Source organism: Euleptes europaea, chromosome 17 (genome assembly GCF_029931775.1).
Source record: "Euleptes europaea isolate rEulEur1 chromosome 17, rEulEur1.hap1, whole genome shotgun sequence".
NCBI lineage: Eukaryota > Metazoa > Chordata > Lepidosauria > Squamata > Sphaerodactylidae > Euleptes > Euleptes europaea.
Window position 1 is genome coordinate 44,025,078 of NC_079328.1, and position 17,560 is coordinate 44,042,637.

The 17,560-nt window shown below is 39.9% G+C and overlaps 1 protein-coding gene across 8 annotated transcripts in view; it reads left to right on the forward strand.

Annotated features, from left to right (window-relative positions):
• Nucleotides 1-17,560, forward strand: part of CHD9 (chromodomain helicase DNA binding protein 9) — a 70,349-nt gene that overhangs the window by 23,095 nt on the left and 29,694 nt on the right. For all 8 annotated transcript variants that reach the window (XM_056862948.1, XM_056862950.1, XM_056862949.1 and 5 more), the window contains 12 exons: nucleotides 835-1,172; nucleotides 9,048-9,159; nucleotides 9,271-9,417; nucleotides 10,147-10,215; nucleotides 10,309-10,364; nucleotides 10,951-11,068; nucleotides 11,479-11,565; nucleotides 12,474-12,611; nucleotides 13,447-13,568; nucleotides 14,222-14,465; nucleotides 15,192-15,368; nucleotides 17,084-17,227. In XM_056862948.1, coding sequence (XP_056718926.1) covers nucleotides 835-1,172; nucleotides 9,048-9,159; nucleotides 9,271-9,417; nucleotides 10,147-10,215; nucleotides 10,309-10,364; nucleotides 10,951-11,068; nucleotides 11,479-11,565; nucleotides 12,474-12,611; nucleotides 13,447-13,568; nucleotides 14,222-14,465; nucleotides 15,192-15,368; nucleotides 17,084-17,227 — 1,752 coding nt within the window. The remainder of the gene's footprint in view (nucleotides 1-834; nucleotides 1,173-9,047; nucleotides 9,160-9,270; nucleotides 9,418-10,146; nucleotides 10,216-10,308; nucleotides 10,365-10,950; nucleotides 11,069-11,478; nucleotides 11,566-12,473; nucleotides 12,612-13,446; nucleotides 13,569-14,221; nucleotides 14,466-15,191; nucleotides 15,369-17,083; nucleotides 17,228-17,560) is intronic.

Genomic DNA, 17,560 nt, shown 5'->3' on the forward strand with positions numbered 1-17,560 from the left:
TTATATGGGATTTGTTGGTTTGTATTTTAATTTAAAATAAAAGTTCTATGAAAGAAAACATTTTATTACATTAAAGTTACAAGCGGAAAAAAAGTCAGACTGATAAGGAGCTATGTTCCTTTGATTTATTCTTTTATGCGTATTATACCACTGAAGGGAGAATAATAATAATCTATAGCCGGAATGAAATAGAATGGGGAATGCAGGGGTGTAAATAAGAGAGGGAAGTAAAACCAGAGTAAGTTGATAAATACAGTAGAGCAGGCCTGGTATTATGGTCTATTGGTGCCTATGCTTAACTGGAAATTCTGCAACCTTTCTTACAGGATTGCTAATCTAGTGGGTTATGTATATGCATCTCACCCCCCCTTTTTAACCTGGCAATGAACATTTCAATCTATTTGGGTGGGGGGAACCACAAACTTGTATTACTTCTTCATCCATCTTTACGAATATAAAATTGGCAACATTTTTGGCTAACGTTTAGACTTCTCTGTTTCCCCTTCCCCGTTTTTGTAGTATAAGAAAATAATTCTATCTTAACGTACAACAGTTTTGCTTTAGCTGAAAAGTACAACAGCTATCCATCTCTCCAATTGTTTTAGTAGTAATGTCAACATTGCAGAGAGAAATTACATGTATTGATTTTGGTTCAAGATAAATATAGTTTTAGAAACAATTGATATCTTATACTGGTTTCTCCATGATTGGGTGATAATGCTAGTATTTAAATATTTTTAATTTGCATGTAAATATCATTTTTGTGTATTGCTAAATCTATGTAAAAATAAGAAAATGTAGTTGTCTTAGGCTATTCATTTTTTTGTCTTGCAGCCTCCTTCCAGCAAGAAAACAGATGGTTCTGGGACATATGCTAAGTTGCCAAATACCCAGGTGAAGGCAGTGTGTGAAAAGAAACAGAAAAAAAAGGGGGAATCTGAAAGTAAGCAGGAGAAAGCTAATCGCATAATATCAGAGGCAATAGCAAAAGCAAAGGAGAGAGGGGAGAGAAACATTCCACGAGTAATGAGTCCAGAAAACTTCCCAAGTGTTTCAGCAGAAGGAAAAGAAGAAAAGAAAGGTAGAAAAATCAAATCAAAACCTAAAGATAAAGAGAGCAAAAAACCCAAAACTAGCTCTTCATCTAAAACGAAAGAAAGAGCAAAAATTGGGTAAGTAGGCAAACATTTGTTTTTCTTTCTTTTTGGAAGTCCTATACCCTAACTGTACGTGTAACAATGTTTTATGTGAGACTAAGTTCTACTGATTTTCAGGGGACTTGCATCCAAGCAAACATGCATAAGACTGCAGCCCTGGAAAATTGGGAACGCCATCCCAGTGAGGAATTATTCACAAGGGCTCAAGAAGTAATAATTGAATAAGAGATTAAATAATCAAAATAAATACACACAGCATATTTCTTGTGTCCATACTCCGTTTTGCTGGCTCTCACTGTGAGTCACTGAATCTGTGCAAAAAGTTCCAGGGATACTGAAGTTTCCAAAAGTGTCAGTACCACTAAAATAGATGGCAATACCTACCTGTGAGTTTTTTTTCTGAATTGATCCCCTTGAGGGGAAGAGAATACATTATTTTGTGTACTATAGAAAGAAAATTGAACAAACAGTTTGGAACAAAGAGTTTTCATGCAATTCTCCAAGTTAAGTATCAGCATCTGGAAGCTCTTAAAATAGCAATTTCGGTAATGACTAGGAAACCTGGATTAAATGTCACTATTTTTTTGGGTAAGAGCTCCAATGGAAAATATCACAAGCCCAAGAATTATTTTTATGCATTTTTCACCTTCAGCATAAATATACATTTTATGCTCTTAAAATTTTTAAGTATTTTCAGATTTGTATTATCCTGATTTCTGCCCCTATGGAATATTTGTTGATCACTTCAGTCCTTACCAGATGCTTCAGTGTCTATCTTACGCACATTCATGAGTGTTTTCTTTAATACTTCTACAGCTGCATCATTTTTCAAGGGTCTTTTGAATTTATAGCTTATATCCATTTGAAGCACTTTCTGTTTGTCATTGTAGTAACATTGTTTCTTGGCTTGGCCTTCTAGCTCACTAATATACACTGAAGGTACAGCCAAACTGCATGCAAATATTGGTCCTACTAAGAGGCTCAAACTATGGATTGTCCCAGCAGAACCGAACTTTGAAGGTTTAATTTCTAAATCCATTGAAGATCTCGTATATTTACCCTTGAAAAACTTGTCCTGCTGTATAAACTATATGATAGAAAAAATAAACGTGTTAACATGGTGGTGTAGATAGCCAGCATGGTGTAGTGGTTAAGAGCGGTGGACTTTAATCTGGAGAACCAGGTTTCCCAACTTCTCCACGTGAGCAGCGGACTCTAATTAGAGTCTGGTGAACACTGTTTGATTTCCCACTCCTACACATGCAGCCTGCTGGGTAACCTTGGGCTAGTCACAGTTTTCTTCAAACTCTCTCAGCCCCACCTACCTCACAAGGTGCCCGTTGTGGGGGGAGAAGTTGATTATAAGCTGCTTTGAGACTCCTTCAGTAGAGAAAAGGGTATAAAAACTAACTCTTCTGTAACAAGTACAATACTCCCAAATGCTGATAGTTGTGGGTTTTTTTTAATTAGTGATTTCAGAATAGATAATCTCCCAGTTCCTGTAACATTTCATGTGCCTTTTCCCAGCACTCCTTGTGCCTTTTCCCAGCTCTGCATTGTTTTGACTTGCCATGTCCTGCTTCCCTTGTGTAACTCAACTACCCCCTGAAACTTCCTGTGCAGGGCTTTTTTGTTTTTGCATGTCCTGCCTTGCCAAAATATGTATCTTGGAGTCCTAGTGGAGTAAAGAAGCCACTGAAGTCCAACAGAGCCTTCATGTCTGCTTAGTAGTAGATTCTGCAGTCTCTTCCTTGAGACTAAAATCATAGGATGAGAGTGGACAAAAGACCATCTAGACCAGTGCTTCACTTCTCTGCTGCAATGGAGGACCGTCTCTACTTCAACATCATCTAGCGTGCAACCTCAAGCATCTGTGAAGAGAAATGGGGTCTGGTAAACCAAGACAGACCTGACCTGGATGGCCCAGGCTAGCCTGATCTCGTCAGATCTCAGAAGCTAAGCAGGGTCAGCCCTGGTTAGTATTTGGATGGGAGACCACCAAGGAATACTAGGGTTGCTGTGCAGAGAAAGGCACTGGCAAACCACCTCTGTTAGTCTCTTGCCTTGAAAACCCCATAAGGGGTTGCCATAAGTCTGCTGCGACTTGAAGGCACTTTATACACACACACACAAACCAAGACAGTGAGCCGTGTTGCACGGAGCTATGGGCAGAAGTAACAAATCTTATAAGGCCATGTGTGGCCACCAAGACAGGAAGTATGGGCTGTTGAGCATTGGCTCTTGGAGAGAGGAGGTGGCTTGCTGTGGCTCAGTGTTAGAGGATCTGCGTGGCATGAAGGTCCCAGGTTCAATCCACGGCATCTCCAGTTAAAGGAACCAGGCAAGTAGGTGATTTGAAAGACCTCTACCTGAGACCCTGGAGAGCTGCTGCGGGTCTCAGTAGACAAGACTGACTTTGATGGACAAAGGTCTGATTCATTATAAGGCAGCTTCATGTGTTCATGGCTGCCCAATAAAGTTATGATTGACGTGAGTTCAATCTAGGGACTCCCTAGTTCATGATCTTAGCTCCTTTGTGGTGACTGTTTAAAAACCACCTCCTGTTTGTCATCCTGTATGTGTTGGGAGTTATAGGAAACAGTTTGCGAAGGCGAGCTGAAAATCACTGTAAACATATCGAGATGGTCACCCAAATGTACAGCAGATCTCTCACGTTGCTTTGTTTCAAGCATCCACATATCTGCTTGGATGAATCTAGATGACCTTCATTTTGGAATTATGACTCATAAAGTTGGCAAGGTAAATCATGTGCAGTGTGGACGTTTGGCAGGATGGTGTGGCTGCAGCAGCAATAGTGTGATGACTAAGGAACAATTTTCTTTTATAATGAAAAAGGGAGAGGAAGTATAGAGGATATGGGGATATCTGTCACTGGTTGAAATAGGCATTTTAAGTATGGGATGGTCTGCTGATTCTCTTTGCTTTGTTGGCTGATGGATTTTATGATGCGTCAATTTATAATTCTATCTTAATGTCAGTTCTTTTGAATTGAAGGGTATTTCTGGAAAACTGAACTGACTTCAAGCCCTTTTCAGTGGTCCTTGTCCTATTTGCTGTAATTTTAAAGTGTTGTTGCTAACAGTGTTCATATGATGTGGATCCTTGAATTCAACTTGAAGTGAACACGGGAAAGGCAAGTATTTTGTATGCCATTTTCAGTGATGGGACTGTTAAGCTTCCTTCACTTCCTTGTTTCATGTTGAACACGAGACCCTTTATCATAGCAGGACAGTTTATCCAGCTGTATAGGATTTTTCCACCCAAATGCGACATCATTTTGTGTTTGAAGCCAGCTAAAATTAATGTGGTTGACTGAATAACCTTCAAACATTTCAGAACTAAATTTGGTTACAAACCCACCTAAATTTGCTTGTTCTGAGTGGAAGCCTTTATTGTATGGCACTTATGTCTGTAAGGTTTTCAGCATGCAGTTTATTGTTGCTCTAATCAGGTTTTCTATTGCTTCTGCCCAAAGCTGTCATCTATTTGTTGCAACAACAACCTCAAGGTTAGGCTTCTGTTGGAAAAATGTTGGAATGAATTTCCTGGCTTATCATTTAGCTTTTAAAATGACTTGACATTCAAATACGGTTGTTCTTATTATAGCCACCTACATGTGCGCAAAGTTAGATTAATTTAATGTAGGTCATTAATAAAAAGAATCTCCATTTTTCAAGTCTTGAAGTTTTCAGAAGATCCTGACATTCTTTCCATTGCATTTTTATAAAGGCCTAAACTGTTGTTTAGAAAATTTCCTTTGTCCTTTGAGACTATAAGTAGATTTTCCTTCCCATGTGGAGGTAACAAAAGGATATGTGTGAAAAATTGTAGGTACAGTTGCTGGGGGGTCACTTTGTTAATTCTACAATGGCACTTAATTGCTCTGCAATAAACAAATGCCATGTGCTTCCATTTAACAAAAGGCGTACAGGTGGCCCCAGTGAACCTCAAAATTTAACCAGATAGGTGGATTTTTATTTTGGTGTAAAAGGTTATTGGGAACAACAACAGAAAAACTGCACATCTGATTTGCATTTGGCAGTTTTGCTGACAGTATCATCCCCATGAAGATTCGGGTACCCCCATATGTTTAAAATTGTCACCCAGGTTTCATCAATTTTGAAGTGCTTGACTTGCACATAGTGGATTAATGTATGGTTCATTAGTCATATTTTTCAACTTGGCAGTTCTTTATGGAGATGACCCCAGATGAACTTGAATATTTTTGGCTGCAAGAAAGCATTTGGCAAGATTCAATGGTAGAACTGAAGCAGAATTCAATACAGACCTGTTGACTTGAAAGTCTTTTGTATGTGAAACTACAGAGCAGAGTAAGCAGACTTACTCAGCAGTAAAGATCATATTCAAAACAGCATCAATCAAAAAGATTCTAGCTGCTTTGCATATTACTCAAGTAATAGTTGAAAAAAATACCTGCATTGTGGCGGCTGCAATAGCATCTTCAGTTTGAGAATGCAGGGCAGTTGGGGGAATGAATAAACAGGAGGAAGACAGAGGGAGAATGCTGTTGGAGTCATCACGCATGGTGATGACATACACTCTAGGATAGCTATTTCCCAAAGATTGTGTTAGCTAGCCCTAGTCTTGTCAGTTTCGTTAGAAATGTTGCCTACTTCAGTGAGTTTCATCGAGATCTTGCTACCAAAAACACACAGGCTTACATAGCAAATCTTGATATCTATGTTCTTCGTATGGGAAAAGGTTCTGAAGACCCACCCACATAGCATAATGCAGTTGAGGTATTTGTTGTGACTGGTGGGATAACACCAGCTGTGATTCTTGGCTCCCATCTGTGGGAGAATGAGGGATATTTTCTGTGTTGCCCCACATGGAGGCCATTAGAAATGGTTTCCACATTGTGGTGCTCCATGAAGGAATCGTATAGTTGGTAAGTGAGTGTGTGCTGGCCTAATTGCATGTTCCTCGCAACATCTGGAGAGAAGTTGTTGTTTTTATAATACCATTTTATGGGCATAGCTCTTTAGAGATTTACAAGACTTGATACTAATCTTTGAAATAAGTTTGTTTGGCTCCAACAGAGTATTTCTGCCCACGAGGTGTGACTTTCTTGATCCTCCCCCACTGCAGCTCAGAATGCAGTGGCATTTTGGATTTCAGTGGGAGGAAAGAGGTGGGAAAGTCCTTCCATCCATGAAAATATTCTGTTGGATCCAAGCCAAGGTACACCAATTTTAAACCCAGACTGATTTATATCAGCAATTTAAATTGATTTAAAAATATTTCAATTATTTAGATACTCCTTAAATAAAAGTACATACTGATTTATTGCTATAACCATAAAAATTAGTTTAAACTGAATAGGATCTTTATATAATCTCAGCGAATAACCTATACGTTCCTTAAATATTTAACTTTTTCCAAAAATTGTAAAACGGTTGAATTATACAGTGCTTATTTTAAAATATCTTAATGCTTGTGAACCTAGTTAAGATCTCATTTACAGCCTGAAGACACAATAGATGTTTGTGTATAGGTGCAGGATGAAAAAAAAAATTCTCTCTTGTCATATACCTTCTCTGTCCTATCCGCACCTCATGAAAGTAAATAATTTCAGAAGCAAGGGCTGGTACATAATGGGCCGATCAGTGTTCTTTCTAAGATGAGAAGTGCCATTTGGTATTTATAATTAGACTATTGAGCCAATTGCAGAGATCAGATACCTACTAGGCATGAAGAGGACTAGAAGTTCACCCACATGGATCAGTGGATGGCACCAGTTTTAACTTCACAGTCTCTGGTCCCTGGTATCAGGCCATAAGATTGAAATTTTTTCTCTATGAAAACTGACAAAGGTGTTATCTCTCTATACTGAAAAGCAGCTCTTCCTTGAGGGAGTCATGAATTCAGTTTTTCTGCATTGTATCTGTGAATCTGCCCTGCTAATGGAAAAACTTCACCAGATTTCCAGGTCACTTTTTAAACCTGATTGCTTTTAAAAGGAAAACCTTATAACAGCGGCAAATTTTTTAAAAGAGTTTTTGAATTTGTTTTACGTAATTTTTATCCATAGAACAGCAAAGGGTCATGTTGGCAGCAGAAAAATACATATTTATTTCAGATGCATGTACTTAGCGTGCAGCCCGATTCTAAAGTGGAGGTAGTTAGTTGACGGCCAGGGATGTCACAGCTGCGCCATCTCATAAGAGGCTTCCTGGCCAGAAAAAAGAAGAAGTTAAAATTGCATTTTTAAAAAAGACCCCATGAAACTCCGCCATTGAGCGTCATGGGGCTACATCAGCTATTTTGCAGGTGTAACTCGACGCCTGCAAAATGGCGTATTCCTGGAGCGAAAGGGCTTTGGAATGCCCCCCTGGATGCCGGTGTGGGCATTCACACTATAAAAACACTGCTGGGGAGAGCAGTGCTGGTGCACAAGGCTCAAGGTTCCACATCGCTCCCCGGAGCCAGCGTCCGTGCCGCTTTGGACAGCGCAAGTGGCATGGATGCTGGCGCTGGGGTCATGGCAGCTCCTAAGTAGGTCCGCCCCCCCCCTTCAGAATTGCAAGGTTAGTTTGAGCAGAGGGTGGGAACTGAAGAATTTTGTGAAAGTCTTCATGGGAAAAAAAGTGGGTTTTGAATCTGGTACCAGCTTGATTGCACACCGATAAGAGTATAAATGTACCACCTCATATTTAGAGCACTGCCACTTAGGCCAAGCTTTTTGGGGGTGTGGGGAGGAAGTCTAATGTGCGTTTCAGCCCGATATGAGGCTAATATAGCTGATACGAGGCTGATGTCAAAATCTTCCATGTCTACAACCCGAAGACTTACATAACAGTCTGTTTTTGTACATATTTTTCTCCAAAGAAGTTGTAAGGTTATGTAATCATTAAATTTCATAAGCTCCACTGAAATGCTTTAATTGTGGTGGTAGTGCTTGGAGTGCAGGTAGTAATTGCGGTGCATCAGTCATTTAACCAGCTTTATCTAATTTCTGTGTGAGCGACTATAAATTAGCAGCCAGTGGCCAGTAATGTTTTCTGTTTCTTGCTGTGTGATAATTGAAGCAAATGAATAAAGGGCAGTGGTTGGGGGGTGGGGGCGGGGGAATGTGTGAAGCTGCAGAAAATTCTGTTCTGAAGCAATTCTCACACTGCTAGATAGTATATAATTATCAAATCTATATTATGGAAAGTATGCATCTAAGGACATCTCTTTATCTGAATTTGGGTTTGATTGTAATCACATTGTGATTATTCTGAGAATGCATTTGAAAAGCAGCACTTGTCAGATTTTAAATAAGGAAAATTATATATATTTGCAGCCCTCTGATTAAAACCAGATGGAATGATATTAATATTGCCCCTTTTTTCTATAACCCCTCTGACTATAAACTCAGAAATAATTAGCACTGTCACATTAAGGAATATAATTTCCCCTACAATTCTGTCATTATTATCAGTCTTTACTGATGAAATGCTTTCTATAATTCTTGATGTTTTGAAATCGAAACTGTCAGGCTGAAAATGTTATGGGTTGGATTTGCTCTATTGGATCATGTACAAAAATGCTTTAAACTTATGTAATTTGTATTTGTTAATTTTTATACCAGTTACAGTGTAGCATTTGATTCCCTGTGTCAGATAACTATCATTTCTGAGTATATATGCAAACATGGATAGATATTCTTCTGCTGTCACCTATTATCTTGCTAAAGGAAGTAATGTTTTGAGGAAGAAAAACCTGAATCTTTCTTCTCTGTTCAGTACCTTAGGGATGATGAGGAATAAACACTTAAAATATTTAATCTTGACAGTATGTTTCTGATTAAGATTCAAGGCCTATAATTTTATGCACATGGTTCATTTTTCTTTTGTTTCTAAACAGCAAGCTTATTATTACTTTGGGTAAAAAGCAGAAGAGGAAAAATGACTCTTCAGATGAAATGTCTGATGCTAAACAGGCCTCTCAGCAGCCATTCAAAGATGAAGCTTCTCAGGTATTGAAAAATAAGCATATGCCTTCTCAAATCTTTCTGGGTATGTTAACTTAGTTCCATTAACTCAGAACAGCAAACATCCATGTCTGTCCCTCTTTTCTCTCATTGTAGAAGAGAAGGTCAAACCGTCAGATTAAAAGGAAGAAATATGCAGAAGAAGGCGAAGGGAAACAGTCTGAAGAAGAAGCAAAGGTTTCTGTGAAAATAAAAAAGAATTCTGCCCCTCTACCTGCTGAACAACCTTTACAGTTATTCATTGTAAGCGAAATTCATTTGTGGTGTTTACCTCTTTCAACTCTGTTTTCAAGGCATTGGTTTTTTGTGGTTGGCCTTGCCTAGACAACACAAATGCATAATGTGACTCCATTTTTCATTAAGTTCATTGCACTTTTACTGGCACTCTTTATTCACACCACTACCCACAGACAGTCTTGAACTTGGAAGTTCCAGGCTACTCACATCAACATTTTACAGCTACGGGGGGGAAAAACAGAAATGTGATATGGTAAAGACTCTAAAGCCACAAGAGATAGTCTTAAACATGGGAGCCGTGTATTGTCATGTATCCCATACAGTTTAGGATACTTCCACCAGCCTGCTTGAGAATCTTAAGCAGGATATTACCAACTGATGGCAAGAATCCTACGTGCAAGCAATTAAGAAATCTTGATTGCTGGTATGTGGCATATTTATTTTCAGCTGACAGTAAGGATGACAGATCAGTGCAATAGAATGAAAGTATGTTTGTAAGGCTTTCTTCATTAAACAAAGCTGGAGTTCTTAATAGCCAGGTGAGATTGCATTGAACTGTTCCGTGAACAACAGGCTTTCTGCTCATTGACAGGAACTAATGGGGAAGTCAGAGAAATGTATGTTTTGTACGGTATCAACACATTGCCTATTTTAGCTGAGAAATTACCTGATGTATGTTAATCAGAGCTTTTACAGAATTTTACTTTCCTTCCCCCCTGTTTTGGATCTATTTAGGAGAATCCAAGTGAAGAAGACGCAGCAATTGTAGATAAAATTTTATCTTCCAGGATCATAAAGAAAGAAGTGAGTAGATATGGAAATGTGAGTCTTTTGGTTTATAATGTTATAAAAAATATAAATGAATCTTAGAAAACAGAATGTTGTGTACTCTTTCAGATTCCTGGGGGAGCGACAGTGGAGGCAGAGGAATTTTTTGTTAAATACAAAAACTAGTAAGTATTGCCACTTAAATTTGTATTTGAGTTATTACAAAAAGTCATCTAGTTTTTTTATTTGCTGTCAGTTTGGGACGGAGTCTCAAGGGCTGCATGGAAGAGTTCTAGAGTTGGGGTGTGTCTGCTATCTTACCAGCTGCTGCTCCAGCATGGCTGCTTTGTGGAGATTGCCAAATAGGCTGGCCGCCGCTTACCTTGCACAGCTGTGGTTCTGGAGCTCCTTGTGTATGCCGGGATGCCTCAGGCCAGCAATTAATGGATGGAAATGTGTAATTGTGCTCCTGATTGTGGATCAGGGCATGAGTCTGTGTGTTTTTCGCTCACACGCATTTCATTGTAGGCTATTAAGATGAGGTCGTGCGGCTCTTTGTGGGCTTCTTGACCTTGTGGCTTCATTCCCCAGCTGAAGAGCAGGAAAATAAATAGACCAAATAAAAATCTCTGGAACATAGCATATCGCGAACTGACCTCCAGTTCTCTTTGAGTGAAGGATTTACTGAGTATTAAATAAGCAAAACCTTGTGGTGATAAATATAATGACCTGCACTTGCACGAACGTACTAATGATCTTTTGTAAATCTAGCTCCTACCTCCATTGTGAATGGGCCACAGAACAACAGCTTTTAAAGGATAAAAGAATCCAGCAGAAAATCAAACGTTTCAAGCTGCGGCAAGCACAGAGAGCCCATTTTTTTGCAGATGTGAGTATGCATTTAAGACCAAAAAAAAACCCCAACAACTACAAAGCTAATTAAAAGCTCAATTTCTAGAAGCCTAAGTGTATGCTTCACATTCAGCAGTTTGTTACATTCTCTTTCTGTTTTCTGTTTTCTATTGTTTAGTAATTGTATGTGGATTTTCAGATTTAAAAATAGGGAAATGATGTCACTCTTGGGTAAATTTTATCAAGTGATGCGGTTGAGTCTCCTGTTCTCTTTAGTTTTGTTTATGACTTTCAGTAATATCACAGTTGGTGTATATCCAGAGCTAACGTGTCCTATTTTAGAAGAAAAGCAGCCTATAAATGCTATAAATATCGTACAGCATTATAGAAGTGACTGTTGCCACAGGGCATTTAGTAATTTTATAATTCTATTGTGCTTAATTTCAGATGGAGGAAGAACTTTTCAATCCAGATTATATCGAAGTAGATCGGGTGTTAGAAGTCTCCTTTTGTGAAGATAAGGACACTGGAGAGGTATGGAACTGAACAGAAACAAATGAATGGAAGCTAAGGCACACTTTCCACAAATTCTTCATAATTGGTCATCTGTAGAGTAATACATACTCATGTGAAGGTCACGTATACATGAGTGTACAAATTCTGTCTCTTATTCTTATCATGTAGGTCTGAGTTTTGGGGAAAGGATGGCAAAGGGAAAAGACAGAGAAAGGAGAGAAACCAGATTGTTTTAGTGTAGTGTTTAAAAGTGGTGGACTCTAATCTGGTGAACCATGTTGGTTTCCCCATTCCTCCACATGAAACCTGCTGGATGACCTTGGGCTAGTCACAGTTCTCTCCGATCTCTCTAACCTCACCTACCTCTCAAGGTGTCTGTTTTGGGGAGAGGAAGGGAAGGCAACTGTAAGCTGGGTTGAGACTCCTTAAAGGTAGGGAAAATCGGGGTATAAAATCCAACTCTTCTTCTACATTTCCCCCTTCCATGTGGTGTCATGGCTGCTTAACTTTGTGTAAATAACACCCATTGATTCGGCTTTAAATATTTTAACTCTCTGCTTTGCAGTTCTACCCCAGTTGTCATTTTCATATGTTATAAGGAAGATTTCCGAACTAAAGGAGGAAATAATTTTTATCTTTCTCCTGTTTGGAGGATAGGCATCTTAAAGTGCCACCTTAAGCAGAGATACACCCTTCTAAACCCATTGACTTTAACAGACTTGGAGGGGTGTAACTCTCCTGAGGATTACAATGTTAGCTATCCACGGATATGTGCCTTAGAAATGTTGGGTATTCTTGCCCTAAAATGTGAATGGTCATGTTATTTTTTCCCAGTGCATAATTCAGTTATATATGGTATGCTGGAATCCTGCATACTAAATGGAAAGTTGGGAGTCTAACAGGATTTTCCCCCCTCCCCGTCACAGCCTGTTACTTACTACTTAGTAAAATGGTGCTCATTGCCATATGAAGATAGCACATGGGAGTTGAAAGAAGATGTAGATCAAGGGAAAATAGAAGAGTTTGAACAACTGCAAGCTTTAAGGCCGGATTCAAGGCGACTGGTAAGAACACCTGGACGTGATTTCTCTCCGATTAAGCTGGGTGTGTGTGGCTGCCCTTGTGCTTTTGCATGGAAAGATCCCTGGAGCCAAATGAGCTTGCCCTGCAACTTTTTCATCCATTCATGTTGCTTTAGGCTAGTAATTACATCTTGGACGCTGTTTCCCGTTTGTCAAATGGGAATTTTAGGGGTGTTATAATGGTGTTAAAGATTATGATACATAAATACCAAACAAGTAGACCAAATAACTATGATGAAAATTTATGTGGGAGGGGCTGTGGCTCAGTGGTAGAGCATCTGTTTGGCATGCAGAAGGTCCCAGGTTCAATCCCCAGCATCTCCAGTTCAAGGGACTAGGCAAATAGGTGATGTGAAAGACCTCTGCCTGAGACCCTGTAGAGCTGCTGCCGGTCTGAGTGGACAATACTGACTTTGATGGACCGAGGGTCTGATTCAGTATCAGGCAGCTTCATGTGTTCATGTGGAAAGGCTGTAATGCCTTGCAACTACAGCTTTATATAATGTTCCTTCTAATGACTGTATAGTATATAAATAATAGCAACTGTAGAAAAGAAATGGGAGCAAATCAAGTAGATGCGTAGAAAATTTCACTCTAATGTTAAAATAACAATGTGTCACTAATCCGTTAATATATAAACTTTATTCAAGAGACATCAGGTGTGTGTCATATGTTACTTTTTCCAACATAAGAACTAACTACGGACTTACAAGCATACACAAATTTCCTCAGAAAAGAACCAAAAAAAACCCCTTCCCGTTTTTTTCCTCCAAGTGAAGGCAGTGATGCTTCATTTATGTTTTGCTTTGTCCTTAAGGATCGACCGCCTCCTAATTCATGGAAGAAAATAGAACAGTCCAGGGAATATAAAAATGGCAACCAACTCAGGGAATACCAGTTGGAAGGACTCAACTGGCTCCTTTTCAACTGGTATAATAGGTATGTGCGCTTAACATAGTAAAATAGTTTTAACAGCTTCTCTGCTTCTGTTTAATTGTCAAACAATCAGTCTAGGCAAGATACTTGAAAATGGAACAGTAAAGGAAATGAAAATGAAACAGTAAAAAAAATTGATGTGAACAGAGCAGAGGTCTGGCCAAATTTTGTACCATGACTGCCTGCATAGTGTGTAGAATCCAAGGAACTAGTCTGACTGTTACTATACCCTGTGGAACAGTGCAAAAGAAAATAATATTTTGTTCATACTGGCATCATTTGGCTGCACAATGACAAGATGGGTTGTCACTATAGAAACAAGCGATGGTGGATACTTTGGCTTGTGTGTTCCTTTTTGTCTTTGTATGTATGGCTAATTAATAAAAGATTTTATGATATGGGGAAATGCAAAGTTTGTTGCATCGAAGGCCCAAACTGTGATTTTCAGCTTGAGCCTTCCCCAGTTCATTTCTGTTAGGTCTGAATGTGTCACTCTTTCTGGGATTCAACAGAAAGCTCTTCTTGCAGGGAAAACTAAGATTTCCCACATCTTATGCATACTTAACAAACTTAGCAACCCAAAAACCATTCTAAATAGAATTATGTTATATATCTCCTCTGTATCTTTATGCATTTTTTATGCTTTTCCCCTCCAGACAAAACTGCATCTTAGCTGATGAAATGGGTCTTGGCAAAACCATCCAATCAATAACATTCCTCTATGAAATCCTCCTGACTGGCATAAGAGGGCCTTTCCTGATCATAGCTCCACTTTCCACCATAGCCAACTGGGAAAGAGAGTTCCGCACATGGACTGATCTTAATGTTGTGGTATATCATGGAAGTATGATCAGTAGGCAAATGATACAGCAGTATGAGATGTACTTCAGGGACTCACAGGTAACTTTTTTACACCGGCATCTAAGTAGTAGACCATTATAAATGCAGCAAACTGTTACTTGCATGGTATTTATGTTGCTGAGAATCAGGCCACATCCTTAATTTAATACATTGAAAACCATCCAGATTGTGAAATCATCAGATAAGGCTGCTTCTGCATATTGTATTACAACACAATGCGCAGAATAGAAACTTGGCAGCCTAGCACTTTGCCGTCATGGTGGTTGCCCATAAGTGGGTCAATTGTGCCATTGCGTTCTTTCCCTTCTTTCTTTTCTTTCTTTCTTTTTTTTTTGGTGGGGTGGGGGGAGAGACTTTCTTTCAGATTCACTCTGTGGTGTTCCAAGGTCACATACAATTGCTGTGGAGCATTCTTAGAAACATCCTGATTATCCTCACAGATGGCTTTAAAGGGGAGTTATGCACATGCATGAAGAATAGGTCACTGAATGTCTACTCCATGATGACTGAATAGATTGAGCATGTTCTGAGGCTGTATTTTTTCTGAATGTCAGTTGCTGGGGAAGGGGAGGGGAGTTGCTGGGGGGTTCCTCTGGCCTCCATGCCTTCTTTGCAGACCTTCCGTGGCATCTGATTGGTCAGAGCAGGATGGGGATGCTACACTTCAGTCTATTCTAGCACTGCTGTATTTACATTCTGTTCTTATCCCAGTGCTGTAAATTTAGTGAAAAATCCGAATCAAGATAATGTTTGTTCATGTTTTAGGGTCGCATCGTTAGAGGTACATACAAGTTCCAAGCCATTATCACTACCTTTGAGATGATTCTCAGTGGCTGTCCAGAACTCAATGCCATTGAATGGCGCTGTGTTATTATTGACGAAGCGCACAGACTGAAGAATAAAAACTGCAAACTGCTGGAAGGACTCAAACTCATGAATCTTGTGAGTGTCTGCTTTTCATTTCTTGAATTAATGAGGGGAGTCATGTTTAGGATGGGGGTAGGATTGCCAGCTCTGGGTTGGGAAATACCTGGAGGTTTTGGAGCTGGAGAGAGTGGAGTTTGAGGAGGGGAGAGACCTCATCAGGGTCTAGTGCCATAAAGTCCACCCTCCAAAGCAGCCATGTTATCCAGCGGAACTGATCTCTGTAGCTTGGGGATCAGTTGTAATATTAAGAGATTTCCAGGCCCTACTGGAGGTTGGCAATCTTAGATGGGGAGTGCAAGTAGACATTAACATTAAAGCAAGAAGAGTTGGTTTTTATATGCCGACTTTCTCTACCAGTTGAGGGAGACTCAAACCGGCTTACAATCACCTTCCCCTCCCCTCCCCTCCCCACAACAGACACCCTGTGAGGAAGACAGGGCTGAGAGAGCTCTAGCAGAGCTGTAACTTGCCCAAGGTCACCCAGCTGGCTTCGTGTGTAGGGGGGGGGGGGGAATCCAGTTCACCAGATTAGCCTCCACCGCTCATGTGGAGGAGTGGGGAATCAAACTCGGTTCTCCAGATCAGACTCCACTGCTCCAAACCACCGCTCTTAACACTACACCACTCTAAACCAGATATGTTTGAAAATGTTATTCTCTCCAAGCGCCACAGATTTAATCCTTAGTTTAAGAGCTTTGTGTTCTTTACATTAGGTGTGCTGTCCCTTCCTTACCTCCCAAACCTTTGTTGCCTCTAGTGAACAAAGTAGCTTTAACTCCCTCACTCCAAAGAGCTGTATGAAGATCTGTGCTTAGATTTTGTAATCCAAAAACCAGGGAGATAAGGGGATGATCTGTTTGCTGGTTTGTCTTAGTATGGTTTTACTGCTTTGCCTCTGAATGACTAATTTTTGCGAGTCATGTGTTTGCTACAATATATCTCTGCAACATAAACCTCTTAACCCAGGGGTGTCAAACATAAGGCCTGCGGGCCGGATCCAGCCCCTTGAGAGCTCTTATGCGGCCCGTGAGCCAGCATGATCTGGGCTGGTGAGGCATGGCATGGCCCAACCAAGTGACATTTATGTTATATCCGGCCCTTGTAACAATTGAGTTCAACACCCCTGCCTTAACTCATCTGCCTCATAGACATTGTCATTGAAGAAGAAGAGTTGGTTTTTATATGGCAACTTTCTCTACCACTTAAGGGAGACTCAAACCGGCTTACAATCACCTTCCCTTCCTCTCCCCACAACAGACACCCTGTGAGGTAGGTGGAGCTGAGAGAGCTCTACAAGAGCTGTAACAAGCCCAGGGTCACTCAGCTGGCTTTGTGTGGAGGAGTGGGGAAACAAATCCAGTTCACCAGATTAGCCTCCACTGCTCATGTGGAGGAGTGGGGAATCAAACCCGGTTCTCCAGATCAGACTCCACCGTTCCAAATTGATTCCTCTGCTTGAATTCCTATAACTTGCACTGTAATACTTCGCTCTTAGGTTCAAGCCACTCTCTACTAAACTACATTGCAAATCTTAGACTAATTACCGTATATAATTTCTTAAAGGCAGACCGAGTGATAACAAATATTTATTTGCTTAAATTACCTCTTGCTTGGCAATGAGTGTTAGGTATATTGTCTCTGTATGCAATCCTGCTAAGGTTCAAAATGTTGAGTGGCTTTGTTAGCTGCTGTATTTTAGAACGTCATTGCAAAATGTGCATCTTCCATAGGAGCACAAGGTGCTGTTGACGGGCACCCCACTGCAGAATACAGTAGAAGAACTGTTCAGCCTCCTTCACTTCCTTGAACCTCTGCGTTTCCCAGCAGAATCTACATTCATGCAGGAATTTGGGGATCTTAAAACAGAGGAGCAGGTATGTCCTGAAGTGCTGCATTAGAAATGGAAATTAAGAATTTAATGGGCCGGTTGTTACGTAATGGTAATCAGCCCAACACACAACATTAAATAGGTTCCTTCTCTTCTTCGTTTTCATTTCAAATAATGCTAAAATAGCCCATATTACTGTTTCCTTATATTAACTGCCTGCAGTAGTAATGCTACAATTTACAGTGTTTCCAAATGAATAATGCTGAAATTGGGAAATCATGGTATTTGGTGTTGTGGATAAAAATCATAATCCATACATTATGTGCATTTCCCCCCAGTGTGGGGTCTAATTTGTCATCTATGTAATGGAGGATCCATT